An 18,951-nucleotide genomic window follows, 5' to 3' on the forward strand; every position below is an offset into this window, starting at 1 on the left:
ACCCCCGCGGGAGAGAATCGGTGATGTTATCTAAGGGCTTATGACAGAAGCCCTTAATTAAAGGGCTTCTGTGTCTATCCCTGTTCAGCTGGAGAATATCTTGATTTAAACTCTCCCATTCTCCAGCCTTTTGGTAAATATGTTCCTTTCTTCCCGTTTACATTTGTCCAACGGCAGCTCCTGGCTCTGGGTTTGCTGTGGCTCTGCCTGCCGGAGTTTCTGCTCCCCTCCGGGTACGCCCAGCCCGCGATCTGCTGGGTGCACTGGTCACCCTGGGTCTCTGGAGCTTTTCTGGATGATGCCGGAGGCGGCTGGCCTGTGGATGGGATGTGGCCATCGGTCAATCGTTTCCTCCATCCAGGGCTTCCACTGAGCCCTTTTTCCAGGGGACAGCGTACGAGCAGGCTGAAGACCAAGAGAAATATTTCTGTGGTTGCATCAGGGTGTTCCTGGCTCCCGTCTCGCCCACGAGTGCTGGAGCGGGAGCACATGCACCTCCGTGTGGCTTCCCAGGCCCTCGGCTCTTCTCCGGGCTCTTCCTCAAACTCTTCTGCCTCCTCCCTCAGCACGAGCCCCCACAAAGACCAGGAGATTCCCCCAGCAGGGTCTCCAGCACCAAATCCAGGGAAACTGCTCTTCCCCGTGCACGGAGGGTGCAGTCATGGATGACACTTGCCTCAGATTATGGCGTTGTACTTGAGGCTGCTGCTGCCCACGGTGGTGCCGGGGTGATCCTGGAGGCTGGACTTCACCCCTGGTTGTGGCCACGTGTGTCCTCTGCTAGTCTAGCAGCCCGGATCCGCAGTGGGGACTCCCGCCGGTGACAGGGACTTCCCAACAGCGAGTAATGCCCTAGCAGCAAGCGTCGCCACGTGTAAATCGAAGTGGTGGCACGGGCTGCGTTAAGGGGTGCCTCCGTTTGGCCATGCCCGAGCGCAGCTCCCTGAGACTTTCCCATGAGAAACCTCGGTCCTGATGGACTGAGGCGGCAAAGGACCATTTTCCCATGTTGTTATTCTGCTGCGCTGCGCTGGGAGCCCGTTGCACGGGGCTCCTCACGAGCCTGGTGGGACGGGACGAGAGGGAGCAGACAGATCCCCTGGGCTTTGAACGGGGAGAGAGCGTGTCACTTGGCCGGATGAGGTGGCTCCTTCCCAGCGCGCGGGGCAAGGCGGGGGACAGCGGGAAGGTGCGGGTTGGAAGCTGTACCCCGCAGGAGATGTTTGGGTGGAGGTAAGTCGCTGGTGCCCAATGTGGCAAGGGAGAAGGAGGGGTGAAGGCTGCGAAGACAGTTCGCGTTGTTCGCTCAGGGAAAGGGAGGCTGCAAAGGCAGGGAAGCCCCGTGGTGGCTCTTGGTGACCTGCTTTCCTACAGAAGGCAATCCCTTGCCTCTCTCTGTGCTCCTGGTGAGGTGAGGGCCCTGCTGCCCCATGGAGCAGCTTTACTGGAGATGGGGAATGCCCCAAAATGGCCGAGGAGGCCAGTAACACCCCGCTCCCAAAGCGTGCTAGCCCTTGTGCGAGAGGGAGCCTCCAGAGAAGAAAGGCTTCTGCTGACCATCTCTGGGGTAAACAGCTTTCCTGAACCAGGAGAGCAGGAAAGTCTGGTGCGTGGCTGGCGGTGGGACTTGATCCCCTATCTCGAGGGAGACTCAGGCACCTCGCGTTGATCAGTCTTTGGCAAGGGTGGAGCTGGTGGCGTGGGCCACGCTCGGACACAGGAGAACGGTCAAACCAGCCTTTCTGGCTCTTGGCTCCGGCCACGAGCCTGGGCTCCTCTGGGGTGGCCCTGCTCTGCCGGTGGGATCTCGACCCACCTGATGCACGGGCTCGGTGTCGGTCGGGGAAACCGCTGCGGGAAGGAGAGCCGTTCGTGCCGGTTGCGGATCTGAAGCGGTTTTAACGACCAAAGCTGTGCGTACAGGGAACCGCCGGAGCTGGGTCTCCAGGAGTGCTCCTCGCCCAGCACGAGGGGCTGAGCCAGAACATCCTCACGCCCCTTCTGGAAAGGGCAGAGTGACATTTCATTTGGGGAAAAATTAGCGTGAAGAGCTAATTTGATTTTTGTTTAAGCGAAGCAAGTAATTAAACAAAGGTAAAACACACCCCCGAACGCTTGCTCACTCTTAACCGCCGAGGCTTTGTTGGCCGTGGTACGTGGGGGCAAGCTGGGACAGGCCCTCGCAGAGGTGCCGCACGGGGCCTGCGCTGCTGCCGCCCTGGAGCAGCTCTTCTCCCACGCTCCCAGGGACGGCTGTGCCACCGTGTCACGCCAATAAACCCGCCCTGAGCCTGTTAAAGTCGTACAAAAATTTTTCCCGGCGCGGGAGCAGTTGCCTCTTGCAGCAATGGCCCGGTTTTGACGAGGCGCTTGAGGCTCCTCGTTTCGATGGGGAGGGAAGGACCTGCCTCGGGGGCTCTGACCAGCTCTGGTGCTGACCTCAGTGGGTCAAAAAGCTCCCCAAAAAGCTCCCCAAAAGCGCCCTGACATGTTACCAGCTCCTCCGCGGTGTCTCGTTAGCTGCAGGCACTCTCCAACCTGTTTGAAATACCGGGAGCCGCTGGCGGGCGCGGAGCTGGCAGGCGGGTCACCACGGCTCGTCTCCTGCTCGCGCCGAGGCAGGAGACCTCAGCGCGGCTGCGAGCACCGGGAATCGCTGCGGGGCCGCTGCTGCTTGCGGTGTGATTGACGGGTGATTGACAGGCGCTTTGGCAACGTGGCCCTTCGGAGAGGAGCGGGAAAGGAGGCCGGGAGGTGGCCAAAACCCCCGTGCTGGCCCGGGGACCACCCTGTTGGGTGAAGGCCAGGTCGCCTTCCCCTTCCAGCTGTTAGTCGTGTGCGTGTGGTGATCTAGATGAGATAAATCACACTGCTCGTTAAGGCTGTTAACAACTGCGTTTGCAGATTAATTCAGGCTGGAAGGGACCTCTGGAGGTCTGGTCCAAACTTCAAGCTAAGTCAGGGTGCTCAGGGCCTTGACCAGCTGAGGTTTGAATATCTCCACGGATGGAGATCCCACCACCTCTCCTGGCCAGTGTGTGACCACCCTACATGAAAGCTTCTTTTCTTTATATCTAATTAGATTTCTCTTGCTGCAACTTGCCTGTTGCCTCCTGTTCTTTGGGCCTGGGTGGGTTGTGTCTATAACCCCTGTCAGGCGGACGGAGGCAACCGCAGGATTCCCTCATCCCCCTTTGGCTCCCCTTCTCCAGCTGAGCAAAGCCAGCTGTCCCTGCCCCTCCTGGCCCATGGTGTGCTCCAGGGCCTGACCCAGACCTTCCTCATGTGGCGGGAGTGAGGAAGAGGAGGGCAGGCCAGCTGGCCCAAGGGCAGCGAGTCCAGTTAACATGCCAGCAGGCGATGAGCAGGCAAGGCGAGCTCACGAGCAGCCGCCGTGCTAAACCCAGCAGCCTTGACGTCGTTCTTGGTTCATTACCAACTTTTTTAATGAATGACCAGAATCAACCTCTTGCTATCAAGTCCCTTTCCAGAAATGCGCCCAAACAAGTCATGCACCTGCCTGTTTACGGGGAGGGTACCGATCCTTGAGGCCAAAACTGCAGAGACCCGATACTCTCCTCCACCCCGTGGCCTCCTGGATGGTGCAATGCTGGGGTGAGCGAGGTTCTCCTCCGCCCAGGTCCCACCAGGGGTGGGGAATAGCTCCTTTGGCCTCAAACTGTTCCTCGTTTTGTAGGACAGAATTGGCAGGCGCGGGTTTCCGTGGAAACGGGGCTGTCAGTACCCTTAGTGTAATAGTGATGGCATCGCGGCGAGAAACACTTTCTTATCATTTCTAACTTGCTGTGTCTGCAAACAAGCGGAGCTCCGCAGCACCAGCTTTGCGCCAGGGCTTCTTTGCCACAATTAAAAACAAAAAACTTCAGCTCATTTTTGTTGAAGTACAGGTTCAGGTTGCCTCAAAAAAAAATCTCAATTCCCTTGAGATTTCTGCCACAGCCCCAAACTGCTAATCGATGGGGAAAATTAAAATCGACCCTTGTTTAAATGAGAACCTCCCCTGCACGTTCTTGGCAGCAGTTAGATGTCGAAAAAGTGAAGATCAATAGTTGCGCGGAGCAGCACGCTTGCTCCAGGGGAGGAACGAGCGTTTCTAGCTGGCTTCCAAAATGAACGCGAGTCCCTTGGCCTGGATGGGGAGCTAGGTCCTCTCCGCGGAGCGTGGTCCCTGGCACTGCGACGCAGCCGGTCCAGAGCTGCTGGAGTAGGCGCTTTCGGTGCGGCTGGCCTTCTCCTAACATGCCAGGAGGAGGATAGGCTCGTTCATGCAAGTTGCCTGGAAAGATCAACCTTTTGGTAAGGTCATGTTGCATTTCTGACTCTTCTGCTCTTCCTTGGCTTTTCCAATACCCTCTTTCAGGTGCGGTGTAGGACTGCTGGCAGTGCTCAGGCTTCAGTCTCACGGATGCCACATAGAAATGAACCTGATTCCCTTGTTTCTCCAATATTTCCATCTACAAGGATCATGTTTGCTCCTGTGTCTGCAGCCACTGTGCTGGAGTCTGCGTTGGGTTAATTGTCCTCTTTGATCTGGGGGCAGAGGACAGCAAATACTTTATCAGCTTTTTAGATGAAAATTGCATTTTTAAATTCTTCTGCTTAGCATAGTTTAAGGTTGAGGGGGGGAAAACGTGGAGGTCACCTGGTCCAACCTCCTGCTCAGAACAGGGCAAACGTTCAAGTTGGGTCCCACTTGAAGAGTTTTGCTTTTTCCTGTAACAAATCCCATGGGTAAGGACTTTTCTGACTAGAGCTAGGCTTGGTTTGGGATGGCTCAGTCTGGGCTTTCTGTGTTCGCCTTCGCACAGGTCTGCTCCCTGTTCCTAGCTGCTCGGACATGGATGTCACTGCTTTCTTGCTTACGCTGAAAAATATTCAAGTTACCTGTCTCTCTTCTCTCTGTGAGGTGTATAAATTCCTCATCTCGTGGCTCTTTAGGGTTGTCTGAGGCAGAAATCGTAAAAACAGTCAGAGAACTTCTGACGAGGCAACATTTCTTTTCTGCAGTCCCCCCAGCTTGGCAAATCCTAGTAACCAGCCTTGGAGCGAGACCCGCGGGGGTGCGAGCGACCCGGGCCGGGCTGGTCCCCGGCTCTCAGGGGATCCCGGGGGAGACCAGGCGGGTTACGGCCGCCTCCATCCACGTCTTGGAGGAGACGCGTGGAGGAGACCTGTTATTAATGGCAGAGAAATAGCTGAAATACCGAATATTACAAAATGGGATGGTTTGTCCCTGCCTGCCTCCATTAAGCAACTCCGCTTGGTGTGGGACTGCTCCGGCTCGTGCTCCGTGGACGTGCCAGGGACTTGACACAGCGGCTGGGGCGCTTTCCAAGCCGTTTGTGCTAAGCGGTCCCTGGGCACGGGAGCTCTTTCCCCATCCTCTCGCTGATTTGCAACGTTCAGCCGTTTTGCATTTATTTTGGTTAATAGCCCGTAAAAGGCACAACGTACGACGCTCCTTAGCGCGCGGTGGCGAGCGGGAGCGTTTCTTCAGCTGATGCCCGTTTATGGATTGTGATTCTGTTAAAATGAGTGCCGGAGGGAACAGGGATTAGAATAAAATGAATGTTATAAACCTGCGAAACGTAGACTGTGGAAGAGCAGATCACGAAGCTAAACCGCATGGTCTAAAGGATCTGCATTTCCAGTCACAGTGAGCGCGAGGAGCAGTGGCCCAGCGCAAGCGTCTTCTGAGGTCTGGGGATGTTCAAGCTGCTCCTCGCTTTCCTAAGAAAGAATGGATTTAAGGAAAGGGTCTTAGACACAAATTGCAGCAAGCAGCTGCTTTGCATATTGATGCTAGAGAAAATGCACAGCTATTCTGTAATGCAGGGGAAAAAAATGTGGGGGAGAAGTGCTCAAGCCAATCCGGGTGGAAACAAATTACAAAACCTGCACTACCTGCAGTCAGGGCAAGTGAGTAAAGCGACATGCTGGCATCAAAAGCAGAGCAAAACTAATTAAATATTTAATGCACTCGAAAGAAGCCCTGATGGAGTTGGAGGTATTAAGTATAATAAATATGTAAATAACCGTAATCTGCCCGGCTTGTTCCAGCAAACCGGCTGCCCCCTGTCCCCGCCGCCCCGTTGCAGATGGTTTTGGAGGGGGAGCAGGGTGTGGGGCCGGCGCGAGCGCAGCTCACCCCAGCCGTGGGATGCTTTTGGGGACGGTGGGATTGCAGAGGGGACAGAGGCTCGTGGGGATGCCGGAGGGGGCCAGGATGAACCCAGGCTGGGGCAGATGAACCCCCTCTGTGCTGGAGGGATGAGAAAGGCGCCGTGTTCATGCCCCAGCCTGCTGCGCGCGTCCTCGGGAAGGGTCACTGTGCCTGGGGGCTCCTCGTTTCCCCTCTCTGCTGCATCCCCGGCTCCGGGCTGACCGCGGAGACGCAGTTAACTGCAGCAACTCCCTAAAGCGCTTCCCGGGCTCGGTGCCGCGGGGGGAGCGGGCAGCAAGGCCGCCTGGGGCAGCAGCCTCGGGGAACCGCTCTGCCACCTCCCTCTCCCTCTGCCCGCAGATCGGGAGCTTGGAGGACTACTACCACTTCCACCACAGCCGGACGTTCAAGCGCTCGACGCTGAGCAGCCGGGGGCCGCACAGCTTCCTCCGCATGGAGCCCAAGGTAGGGCGGCGAGCCCAGTCCCTCCTCCCCGGGACGGCTGCTTTCGGCAAACGCGGCCGGGGGGGACACAAGGTGCCTGAGCACGATGGCATCGCGATTGCAACGCGCTGCCCTCAACGCCGCCCTTCGCGTGCACGGGTGACTCACCGGGCACGGGGGCGTGCATCGGGGAGGAAAAACACTTAGGAGTGACTAAACGCTAACATCTGCCTGGAGGATGGGGGAAGAAAAGGGGAAAAGCCTTCCCGTAGAGAAACTGCTGTGCGCGAGGGGTGTTGGTCCAGTTGCCACAACAGTTGCTGTCTCGGTGGTTGCTATGTATGAGATCTTTGGCAATAGCTGTGCGTTGCTTTTCCTCGAGCGAGCATCCAAAGGGAGTTTCGTTGCAGCTGAATTGACAAAAGTAATGGAGGGGGCTTAAAAAAATAGCCAGGACCAGCGGGAGCTGTTGGAGTGCTGCTCGGGGGGTGGTGAAACGCTGCAGCTTTGCCTCCTCTTCCTCCCGGAGCCGCTGCTGGCGCCTGTGTCCTGGCAGAGGGGAGCAGGGCCACGCGCGCGGGGAGGGGACGAATTGGGCTTGGGTGAAACCAGTGCTGCATTTAGCGCTGGCTCTGTCAAGTCCTTAGTTATCACCTTAAGTTCAAGACTTGTTGGCATGTGCCATCTCCTCCCCCTTCCCATTTGCAAGTGATTTTGGGGGTTTTGGGTTGGATTCAGCATTTTGAGTGGCACTTAATTAGCATGCAAAAAAATAATTACTGCAAGGCACAGTGGAACACAACATCTCGAGCTGGAATAGCGACGATGGGAACAAAGATTGCAGAAGACCCGGTGAATTCAATCACTTGCAGATGTTTGGAGCCTCGTGTCTTCCCGGGGACCATCACTTCCCGCATGTTGTTTATGGGCTGCAGCAGGCAATGCTGGTGCGAGGGCCGGATCCCTGCAGCCCGGCTTGCAAAGCGCTGCTTTTCCCCCTCTGCCATCGCCGCGAGAGATCCCTTTGGAGGTGGTGGTGGCGGTGGGAGCCAGCCTGCGGCCTCGCTGCCCGGACAAGCCAGCTGCGGACAAGCTCGGCTGATGGTCAGAGCTGGGACCGCCGCTCGCGAGACCTGTTTGGCGTTTGAAATGGAAGTGCTGCCCCAGAGGACAACGCGACACGTTGCCTGCCCGCTCACACAAGCCAGGCCATGGCCTTTCTGGAATCACGAGGATTTTGCATCCTTTTCCTGAATGATTTATTTATTTCCTTATTTTTACAAAGCCGCCCTAGGTGGCTGGATCCGTACATCATCCTCCGAGTGTGAAAATGGGGAAGTACCCAGGGCAAAGTGTAACACTTTGGGCCACTTCTAGAGCAAAAGATGTTTATTTTGTTTTTTTCCCCTCCTTTTTAATTTCCGAGGAGCTTCTTCGCCCCATGAACGACCGGCCGGTGTCCCGCCGGTGGCCGCAGCTCCCCGTGCAGCGGTTCGGGCACCACGGCATGGTGCAAAACCCATCCTCCTTCGGGATGTTCTGGGTCTTGCTGCGCGGGGAGGGGAGAGGAGCGGGCGGCGGGGCTGAGCGCGGCGCGTGTGCCGAGCTGCGGCCGGGCCGGGCTCAGCTCCGCTCCGCTCCGCTCGCAGGTGGAGTGGCTGCAGCAGCAGGAGGTGAAGCGCCGGGTGAAGAGGCTCGTCCGGGGCGACCCCCCGCCGCTGCCCTTCAGCGACCCGGGCTGGCCGAGCATGTGGTACCTGGTGAGTATTGCGGGGCGCTTTGCCGTAGCTTCTCCCCCCTCCCCTTGGCTCATCGATCGGCATTTGGCAGGAAAATCCATTTAAAATTAAGCGGGGCAAGCAAACGAGCTCTTTATGGCCCAAATCGAGGAGCCCGCAGCATTTGAAGTAGAAATGAGTAATAGCAGGGCAGCGCTGCCCAGATCGGCTGCAACTGTCTATTTTTTGATCGATGGCGTGCAGCTATAACAGATCCGCAAGTTACGGGGCGCGGGCACGTGCCGACGGCCCTCGCGGCCGTGCTGAGCGGAGGTGGGGGAGATCTTGGCCCTGGGCTCGCAGCAGCGGCGCAGCTTGTGCTCTGCCGTTTCTGCCCTTAGCACTGCGGCGATAAAACCAGCCGCTGCCGGTCGGAGATGAACGTCCTCGCGGCGTGGCAGCGGGGCTACACGGGCAGGAACGTGGTGGTCACCATCCTCGACGACGGCATCGAGCGGAACCACCCCGACCTCCTGCAGAACTACGTGAGTAGACGCGCGCTTGCGCGGTGCCCGCGGCCGCTTTGGGGTTTGGCACCGGGCGTAAAGCTCCCGCGAGGCTTGTTCTCGCGGGCGGGCTCGTTTCTCACGGGTCTCAGTTCACGCGGGGCTTCGCTGGCCGCCTTCGGATGCGGCGCTGCTCCAATTCCCGGCTCTGCTTTCTGGCTCGGGAGCTGCAGATCCGGCTCCCAGCCCGCGACGCGCTCCGGGTTGCAGCGCCAAACCTGCGTTTGCCTTAAGCGAAGGGTTGGAAATGAAGTGAAAAATGCCATTTACTGCCAAAGTGCATGCCCCCCCACCCCCAGCCTCGAGCCCCGAGCCCGGAGCGCTCGTTGGTGCTAATACAGCCTCTCCACTGGCTTAGAGGCTTTGCAGTTTAAGCCTTTTGTTTTATTCGCAGCGTAAAGGCTTCGTAGCCCACCCCCTCCTCCATGCCCTGGAAGGCGTAATTGCAAAAGCAGAAAATACTGAACCGCGCTCTTTCCGGAGGCGTTTTGGCGGCAGCGATTTTGATATCCGAGAAGGAGCGCGGTGTCCCACCGGGGCATGGGGGAGCGTCGGGGTGCCCAGCGCGTGCCCCGGTGCCCGGCGGGATGCACTAAGGCCCCTCCAGGCCCCGTCGCGGTGCCCTGTCGCCCAGGGTGGTGGCTCCGCCGGCAAAGCAGGACCGCGTGCCTGGGGGGCACCTTAGGACGGCGCGATAGAAATAAGTCGCACGTAGCTAACGGATGCTTTCAGGATCCTCTGGCGAGCTACGACGTCAACGGGAACGACCACGACCCGACACCGCGCTACGATGCCAGCAATGAGAACAAGTAGGTTGCACGCGTTGCGGCAAGCCCCACGCTTGCACGGCCTGCAGAGCCCGACAGGGACAATAGCTCCCACCGCGAAAGCTGGGCTAATCAGGTGGAAAGCATTAATATCTTAATCAGGATTTCAAAGGTGGGAAAAGTGGAGCAGAGGGAGAATGAGCAGCTCCCACGATGGCACGAGGCAGGCGGGGTTGGAGCCCCGGGTTTGAACCTTGCTCAGGGCTGGTTAATCCGCGTGGGTCCCGCTGGTGGTAGCAAGCGTTGCACGGCGAAATTGCCAAGCAGCATCTGGAGACGCGGCCTCTGGTCCAACCGCGTGGACCAGAAGCTGTTTTGGAGCCGACCTTATGCAAGTTCCCCTAGCTAATCCTCCAAGTGCATCCCTATGTTAGATGTCAAAACGTTGATGCACTTTTTGAACTTCGATTTTGGAAAGGAAAGCTGAATGCAAGAAGTAATTTGCTTTGCTAACAACTTCCTCCCTTCCCCTGGCCGCCGTCGTGGGTTTGGGGTAAGGGGCTTTCCTGCTCTCGCAAGAGTTCCTGCCCCGTTTCGGAGCTCACCGCGGGGGCCAGGGCACAGCGGCAGGGGGGTCCTGGGCCAGCAGCCCCCGCTCATCGCGTTTTCCCTTGCAGACACGGCACCCGCTGCGCCGGGGAGGTGGCGGCGGCAGCGAACAACTCGTATTGCATCGTGGGCATCGCGTACAACGCGCGCATCGGAGGTAAGGGCAGCACGTGCTGGGGAAAGAGGGGGCCTGGGTTTTGGGGAGGGCATGTGGTGCCCAGCCGGGCGTGGGAAACCCCGATTCCGTGTTTTGGGGGGGAAACCTTGAAGTTGGGTGTCCCCCAGCCTGGGTCACACCATCCCCATGAGGTTCGGGAATGCACATGTGTCTCCTGCTCCCCGAGGGCTGCTGACAGCACCGTGACCGAGGCGGTTTCGCCTGAGTCCGGTGCAAAAGAGAAGCCTGTAGCTGCTCCAGGGGGTTCGGCTGTGGCAGCCTCCCGCTTCGGAGCTGCGATTGCCTGGGAGGTTAACGCCTGCCCACTGAGCCGTTCGGGGGATTTGGGGCAGCCCCGGATATCCTCCCGGAGTGGGTGACGGGGCAAGGAGGGCAGCCGTGCGTGGGCCCTCCCGCAGGGAGCAGAGCCGGCGCAGCCTCCCGCGGTGCCGATGCACGTTCCCATGGAGCGGTCGAACTCCCGGCCGGAGCCACTGCCCCGTCCGGTGCAAACCTGGCTTGGCTTTTCCAGCCGGGCCTGCACACATGGGCGCAAAGCTGGCGCTGAGCCGTTTCTTACAACGTTACAGGGAGGCCCTGGACCGCCGCGCCACTGCGTACAAATCCTACAGCGCGGGGGGAAGCAAATTAATCGTTATCGCTAAATTGGCTTGCCGGTGCTAATTGGAATGGGAAATCTCGTGTGCATTAGGGGAGCCTCTAACTCGTTCAGGCGCAGCGTGTGTTAAAGGAGCGTTTTAAACTAGCGACTACCTTAACCTGCCTGGGGTTTCACAGCTGCAGCGGGGAGGAAGCGAGGTGCCGGGGCGCAGCTGAGGCTGGAATTAGTGTGTGTGACAGAGAGCTTTGCTCTTAGCTGCCTGCTTAATCCCTAGGCAGCACCGCGTGTAGAGCAGTTAGGCTCCTGTTTGCTGGGTGTTTTAGCACCCGGCAGGGTGGAACAGGAGAGAGGCATTTCCTAACATTGTCCATGGCCCCTTTCCCTGCCCCAGCTGCTGGGAGACGTGTTGCCTCCCGGAGCAAGGGCTCGAGCGTCTGGATTGGGCCCTTAATTCGTGGTCTTTTCAGCAATGCGTGGAAGAAAGCTCTTTGTTTGGGGCTGCACCTCTGTGCTAGCGAGGGGGGACGGGTCCCGGGGGCTGGCGGAGGCTGAGGTTCAACCAGACGGGAGGTGGCTGTGGCAGACGTGCCGAGGAGCAGGGAGTGCGCGGGGAGCCGCCGGCGAGGGGCCTTCGGAGCCGTCCTCATGACGGGCAAAGGCGGCAGCGAGGGAAATCGCTGCGGGAGGGCGAACGGGGCGCTGGCAGGAGCCGGGTGAGGGCTGCGGCACGTGCCCCGCTATATCCCGTCCCCTGCTCTGTCGTGCACGTGGGATGACTTATACCGCTTAGCTTATTCCTATAATAAGCTGTTCCTCTATATTAAGGCTTCACCCAATTGCCTTGACTCGTCCAGAGTCTTTTTGCTTGCAAACCAGCTCCAAGCAGAGACCGAGCTGCAGCAAAGCCGGGTTGCAGCGAGGCTCTTGGCTTTGCTCCGCTTGGGAGATTTAAGCAGTTTTGCCTCCTGCGGGATCAGGCCCTAGCGTTCACGCTCCCTTTCGAGCCAATCCTCTGCAGCGGCCAGGGAGACAAGCGTTGCTTGTCGACTTTAAAATGGTCTATGGTTCCCTTTTTAATTTGATTTCTATAATGAGGGCCTTGACACGTGTGTGTGCTGGGGAGGGGGGAACCCGGTGTTGAGCGAAACAGTAAAACATGACAGACGGCTGGAGGCTGTGGACTTCAGGCAACTTAAGAGGGGGGAAAAAAGTCTCTAACCGTATCGAGTTTGTGATTGCGGAGGAAAATGTGCTCCAGCTTTGGTGAGAGTGATTTTTGGATGGATTACGCAAATAAAGCAGCGATTAATGAGCAAAAGTTGTTGGGGAAGCCTATTTGTCACATTCAAAAGCTACCATCTAATTTCGCTTGCTGCTCTTCATTGCTCTTGCATTGCTTTTCATTCGCTCTAGGCAAAATACATTACCGCTCAATAAACAAAAAGCGGTCCTGCCATACCACCACCTCCTCTTCCCTTTTTCTCCCGTGCTCACTTCTGAGGCCTTTATTGCATCCTGCATGGAAAATAGCTGATTTATTCCTCGGCCTGCCTCCCCTCTCGCTTCTTGCCCCCTCTTCCATTTACCCTTGGTCTCCCCGTGCCGCAGACGGCTCCGGGGCACCCGCCTTGCCAGGGCCACCCTCCCCACTCCCGAGCTTTTCCCTCTGGGCGTTTTCCCGCCCGGCACGCATCCTGCATCCTCTCGGCTTTCCTCTGGGCATGAATAACGTGCAGGGTGGAGCAGTAACAGTCTCCGAAGGCTGTTTGTCCACTCGGGATCTGTTGCAGGGTGATCAGGACTGAGTACCCGGAATTAGCTTGCTCTTGCTGATTAAAGCCCTCATGTTTAGTAAGCACAAAAATAATCTCCTGGCTGTTTTTGCTTGCTCTGCTGCGGTCAAGCGTGGCTCTGACACCAGCTTCTGTCCTTTCGCTTGTGCCCCTCAGCTTTTCTAGCAAATGTGACAAAGAAAGGAAGTTTCTGTGAACTGCTCTGCTCCCTTGTTTTATATTTGTAAGCTTGTTTTTGGCTGGTAGGGGACAGCATCAGAAAAATATATTTGAGCTGACTGTAGTCCAGAGCACAGCTGCAACTGTAATTAAATCTGTCTGCATTTGTTTTCTTTAAGAAAAATACATGTGGAAGGGGAAATGCATTTCTATAAACAAGAGTCTTGCTGGCTGGCAAAATAAGGCACCAACATTTCCGGCACTACCTTTCCTGCAAAGGCCATTTCTCGGCATGGCAGGACTGGACTCACTTACCATCACAGGAGGAGGCATGTTTGACATGGCTTCCCCACTGTTAGTGCTGCATCAAATCTTGGAAATGATGCTTTGCAATATCTGCTGATCTTTCTGCTCCCCCCATAACCTGGCTTTTTGGTGCTCTAAATCCCCTCTCGCTGGGTGCCCCCCTCTCCATCTGCGACGGCACCCTGCTCCCCTCATGCCGGCGGGATGGCGATGGTGTCACATGCACCACGTCCGTGCACAAGCCAGCCTGCCACTAGCATTTGCAGCTGATTAAATCAGCACTTTCCAACCCCCCTGTCTTCCTGGTGGGAATTTGCTTCCCGCTGGGAATTCATGCGGGGCGGAGGGGGGAAGCTGCATGGCCATGTAACCTGCCCGGCTCGGAGTTTGCACAGCTGCAGCGATTCACCCCGCTAACATGCTCCTCTCCATCCGGCAAGGAGCGATGACGGAGGGCTCGATGTTTTGCAACCCAGATCGCTTCATCCTCTTTACGTGGCAATCGGAGCATCACAATTTCCAGCTTGTGGGAAGCTGATCCCTCTTAGGCACCGCCGCTTGTCTTCGGCCGGGGCTGTGGCAATCAGGCTGCAAATCGCTTGGGCGTCCTCCCAGGCTTTGCATGTCATGCTGAGGTCTCCCCTGCTCCACTCTGAGCTCAAGGTATCCGTGCGTTTTTTTGTGCAGTTATAAATATGGGCTTTGCATTTTTTTTCTCCTGCAAAAGATGAGATAGGGTGAAGGTTTCATAGGCAACAGGGTTGCCTGAACACCCAGTTGGGATCCTAAATCCAAAGTCGGCAATGCAAGTCTCCATGTGGGGCTTCTCATGCATCCAAAAAAGTGTGAGTCAAGCCCAGTGGGAGCCACCCAGGGCCGGCCAGCCCCTGTGCCAGGATGGCTCTTCCCGCTGCAGGGGACGGCACGCATGTCTGTCCACGTCCGTGCGGGTGGGCAGTGACAAACCGCCATGTCCGTCCCTGCTCAGGAGAGCCAGGCTTCATCCTGCCACCACGTGAGGTGTTGGGCTCAAGCACTGCATCCCTGAACCCCAAAGACCGGGGAGGGTTGGTGAGTATTTGGGAAAGGGGCTAATCCTTTCCAGTTATAGGAATTATTATTAATTAAAAAAAAAAAAATTGGTTTTTAGCATGGGGGATTTGCAGTCACGAAGCTTTCCAAGGGCACCTAATCTCCTCCGACGCAGCCGGGTGCAGCAGGTAGCCGCGGGGGCGCGGGATGGGGACGCGGGGGCTGTGCATCTTTGCCGTCCGAATCCTCCTCGTGTGCCGGGACGCTCCCGGAGTCCCAAACGAAGTGTAATTTTAATTCCTCCCCATCATTTGCAATTAAATCGGCCAGAGAGGAAGGTTTCCGAAATAGCGGCGGACCGTCTCGCGGCACAGCTCGTTAGCGTGCGGCGGCATTGTTTTAAGCCATCTGAGGCGGTACGAGCCTTTGCGTTCCCTCCGCCACTAACAAAAGGCCTTTGATTGCAATCCTTGCACTTTCATAAAAGCCATTAAGCCCCTAATGTCTGATGTTTTTGTGCTTTTAGGCATTCGTATGTTAGATGGCGATGTAACAGATGTTGTTGAAGCGAAGTCGCTTGGCATCAGACCCGATTACATTGACATTTACAGCGCGAGCTGGGGGCCAGATGATGATGGGAAGACAGTTGATGGACCTGGTCTATTGGCCAAGCAGGCTTTTGAGCATGGCATTAAAAAGGTGTGGAGAACAGAGCGCCCCGGAGACGCGCATTCCTCCCCTTGCTCCGTATGAGATCCCGGCCCGGGGGCGAGCGTGCGGGAGCGCGCGAGGCGGCCGCCGGCCCGCGGGGGAAGCGCGCGAGGGTGACGGGGGAGCGAGGAACGAGGATGCTACGGCCAAAACCTGCCCCGCCGCTGCAGAGCCCCGCGGGCAGCCAGCCTCAGGGCGCTGGGCCGACCATGTCTCGTTTCTCCCAGTGAAGATGGGGCCGCGGCGACTCCTGAACGTCCCCCGCCTCTTCCTGGCGCCTCCATGAGCTGGATTTGGCGGCTGAGTTTGGATGCCAGCATGGGCTGCCGGTCCCGGGCCCCCTCTGCGCCACGGGAGGCTCCTGTGTGGGCAGCGATGGCAGCGGAAAGGAGCCCGGCCCCACGCTGGGCTCCACCGAGCTGAGAAGCCGACAGCGTTTCCAGCGGGACAACTTTGTTGCGGCTCCATAGTTAGGTCAGGCTGGAGGAAGCACCTCTCCGGGCCATCCCCGCGCTCACCTTTCCCACTCCTTCTCCAGCCCCACCGAGCTCCCGCTGTGCCCTCACAGCAGCTCCGCCATCTTAAGCGTTTCCTGTTTTCCCGCCAGTAGGGAGCGGCCATTTTGTGGCCACAAGCATCCATTTTGTGGCCCAACGGCTGCTGCTCCTCCCTCCAATGCAGCCAGGTCGGAGGCAGGACGGGCTCAGGGCCTCTGACGGGAACTGCAAAAACTCACATAACTGTTCTTTAAGTCCTTGGAGGCCGGGACCCGCCAAGCGGCTCCATCCAAAGCCGTGTGAGGGCTCTGGGCGGCAGCCAGCATGCTGACAGCGGGCGTCAAGCATGACTGACAGCTGTCGCTCCCTCAGCAGCGCGCTCGGGATACCATGTCCTTCCTGCGCCTCTGTCTAGAAAGAGCCACTTTTAAAACCTGTCCAATACTGGCTTAAAAACACTGGGCAAGAGACCTTTCTGGGCGCTCTTGAGAAACCATCCCCTCCGCTGCCGCCGCGGGTAAGTGACCGTCGCTGCTCCGGGCTTTTCCCGGCTGTTTTCTCCGGTGCGCGCTCCGAGGGGTGCCGATGTTTTCGGCAGGTTTGTTCTGGCTGCCTCAAAGCCTCAAGCTGTTCTGGGGGCTTGGGGTTGTTTTGTTTTAGTGAAAAAGTCAACACAGGGGGAGGGAAATGTCCTCCCTGGGGAAGCGGGGCTGGGACGTGCTCCTGGGGGCTTGCAGCACCTCTCGCTTGAGCAGCTTCACTTCGGCTTTCCTCCTAGTGATTTCCTTATTCATAGGTTTTTTGGAAGATGCTGGAAGCCAGGCAGGGAAATGTAATTTAAAAAAAAAATCTTCTTTTGGCAATAGCCTCCTGGCACGGTGGGGACGGGCTCGGTGGCTGCTGCACTGCAGGGGACAAAACCGGAGCTCGGAGCTGGGGAGCCCCGGGCTGGCGGTCGGCTGGTGCCGAGGGGCCGCCGGGTCTGTGCCGACGCCGGGTGGCCCCCGCCTGGGTTTCTTCCTCCGTTGAAACCAGCCGAGCCGTTACCTCCTTTCGCAAAGCGCTTTGAGATTTTTAGGCTGGAAAGCAATGCATCAATATTGAGGGTTGCTCCAGATCCAAGGCTGCTCCAAAGGCTCTGCCTCCAGCCTTAATGTTATCTAAAAATAGGGTGGAGTGTTTTTCCCTCTGTTTACTTAATTTCCTGCCTGGGGTAGTTTGTCTGAAGAGGAATTCATTGAAGTGCATGGGAGTTCACTCAATATAAATACACAGGAACAGGCTTCTTTTTATACCTCCCCCCCGCCCCGTGTAGGAGCTGTAAGGGGGAGCAGGCCGCGGCAGGGCGTCCGCCTGGGGCCGACCCTCAGGCCTCCGTGTCAGGAGGCTTTTTCCAAATCTCAGAGCAAAGCCCACCAGCAGTGCCCGAGCAGGGTGAGGGCTGACCCAGGTTCGCGTATGGTGGGTTTTCCTGGCGGTGTCCAGAGAGGGGGGCGTCAGGTCCAGGTCGGGACACAGCCATCATCTGCATCCCGGTGCATCACGGGGCAGCGGCATGTACCCAGAGGAGCCTCACGAGGGGCATCAGAGCATCGGACCCTCCAGACCCGGCGCATCGCGGGGTCCGTGTAGGAAGCAATCCCCTTTTGGCCCCATGTTTCCCTCCTGCCACCTCCCTCCAGCTCAGCCCCCAGCACCACTGGCATTTGTGGCATGCACACCCTGAGTGTGCAGCTCCTAGTTGCCCGCTCTCTGTCTTTAAATAATGAGGAAAGCTGTAAGTGGATAGTTAGCTGTAACTTTTAGCCCAAGCGAACAGCTGTAACTGAGTTATAAATCCTTAAAATTGAGTTTTTAATGGAAACATTAAAATAACCTTTATCTGTTAGCAATAGGACTTCATCAAGGTGATTTATCTTCTTGTTACTTGCTCCTTCAGCCACACCTTATTAGTTCCTGAGCTAATGGGGTGATATTTATCCTGGGCTCTAATTGAGTGTCCTTAAGCAGGAACACAAGCTGACGGTGCCAAAGCAGTGCCATGAAAACGGGGAGAATCCAACCCAGCCAATGTCAAATGGATGCTCCTCCAGGAGCGAGCTGCTTAGTTGTGAGCCTTGGCTGGGGGTCATTTCTGGTCATTTAAATGGATCAAATTTTATTGCAGTAAGGAACCCACTGCTAGGATGGCATTGGCTTAGGAATGGTGTCAAATACAGAGGTTGGGTGTTTTATGTCTCCTTGCAAAAATTTTAGCAGTTACTTGTTTGAGAGCAAAGGGAAAGAGTGTTTCTTCCAGTTCGACCTCCAGGAGAGTTGCTATATTAGGTGATCTCTCACTCAGCTAGAAAACACCTTTAGGTGTCAGATGTGTATTCTTTTAATGTCCTCCGGAGGAGGAAAATGCTATTTATGTGCCTGTTAGTGTCTTCATGCAACTATGCTGGGCTCCAAGAACCACATTCCTCCCGTGTGACCCTGATGTGCTCAGTAGGACACGGGGTTTAGGTCGGGACAAGACACATCCGTCAGCAGAGAGGAGTCACCCTCTGGCAGTGCTATCTGCTTGCAGGGGGCTGGTGGGACCAGATAGCCTGGAGACTTTCCTGGAGCACCTGGGCTTGCAAAGCCCTAGGTGCGGGGCTGTAAGCCCCTTTAGCTCTCCAGTATACTTATCTGCATTGAAATCACTGACAAATCAGCGCACACCTTTGGCAATTAAGGACTGGTTCTAGATGATCTGATTAGTGTCTTGGGAAATCTTAGGTTGTCCACCATGAGGCTTGTTTTTCCCTGTTAGGAGATTGGTGAATTTTGCCATCTGAGAGTCGTTTGCTCTCCATGTTGCTTTATCGCATCTGGTTCTTGCTAGCCACACTGAAAAGCTGTGCCCTAGTGAATGTGCAGAGCGCATCTGTTTCCCTTGGACGTGGTGCACATCGATGGAGGGGTCCAGCCCACATCAGCGGGCCGTGCCAAAAGCATGGATTGGGACAGAGCAACCTCATAGATCCAGGGAACCCTAGAAAGTGAGGCTAGATGTCCCAGTGGCAGCTGGGCAAAGATTCAATAGACTTGAAATCTGGGTCAGCTTCTCCCTTGACAGAAGGCAATGCAATAATTTCCATAGGAATTGCACTTTTTCTTATGGACCTCCAGATAACTCTATTAATCTTTGCTATGGAAATATCCACCTTATTTGGCTGGGAGGCAGCCCTGATAATGAAAACTTTCATAAAGTAAGGAAACAGCCTGACTTGTCCTGTGTATCCAGAGGCAGGGTCAGCTCAGGGAGTCTCTCTCCAAGCAGAAGAACAAGACAGGTAATAAACCATCCCTCTCCCCCTAATGCTTAAAAAATACAATAAACCCCAGTGAATTCCTCT

General features: G+C 56.7%; 1 protein-coding gene across 1 annotated transcript in view; it reads left to right on the forward strand.

Annotated features, from left to right (window-relative positions):
- The window catches only part of PCSK6 (proprotein convertase subtilisin/kexin type 6), a 50,095-nt gene that overhangs the window by 1,088 nt on the left and 30,056 nt on the right, over positions 1–18,951 (forward strand). The window contains exons 2-7 of the mRNA XM_064517884.1: positions 6,545–6,649; positions 8,278–8,388; positions 8,748–8,891; positions 9,645–9,721; positions 10,357–10,445; positions 14,884–15,056. Of these exons, the coding sequence (XP_064373954.1) occupies positions 6,545–6,649; positions 8,278–8,388; positions 8,748–8,891; positions 9,645–9,721; positions 10,357–10,445; positions 14,884–15,056 (699 nt within the window). The remainder of the gene's footprint in view (positions 1–6,544; positions 6,650–8,277; positions 8,389–8,747; positions 8,892–9,644; positions 9,722–10,356; positions 10,446–14,883; positions 15,057–18,951) is intronic.

This window comes from Dromaius novaehollandiae, chromosome 10, assembly GCF_036370855.1.
Source record: "Dromaius novaehollandiae isolate bDroNov1 chromosome 10, bDroNov1.hap1, whole genome shotgun sequence".
In the NCBI taxonomy this organism is placed as follows: Eukaryota; Metazoa; Chordata; class Aves; order Casuariiformes; family Dromaiidae; genus Dromaius; species Dromaius novaehollandiae.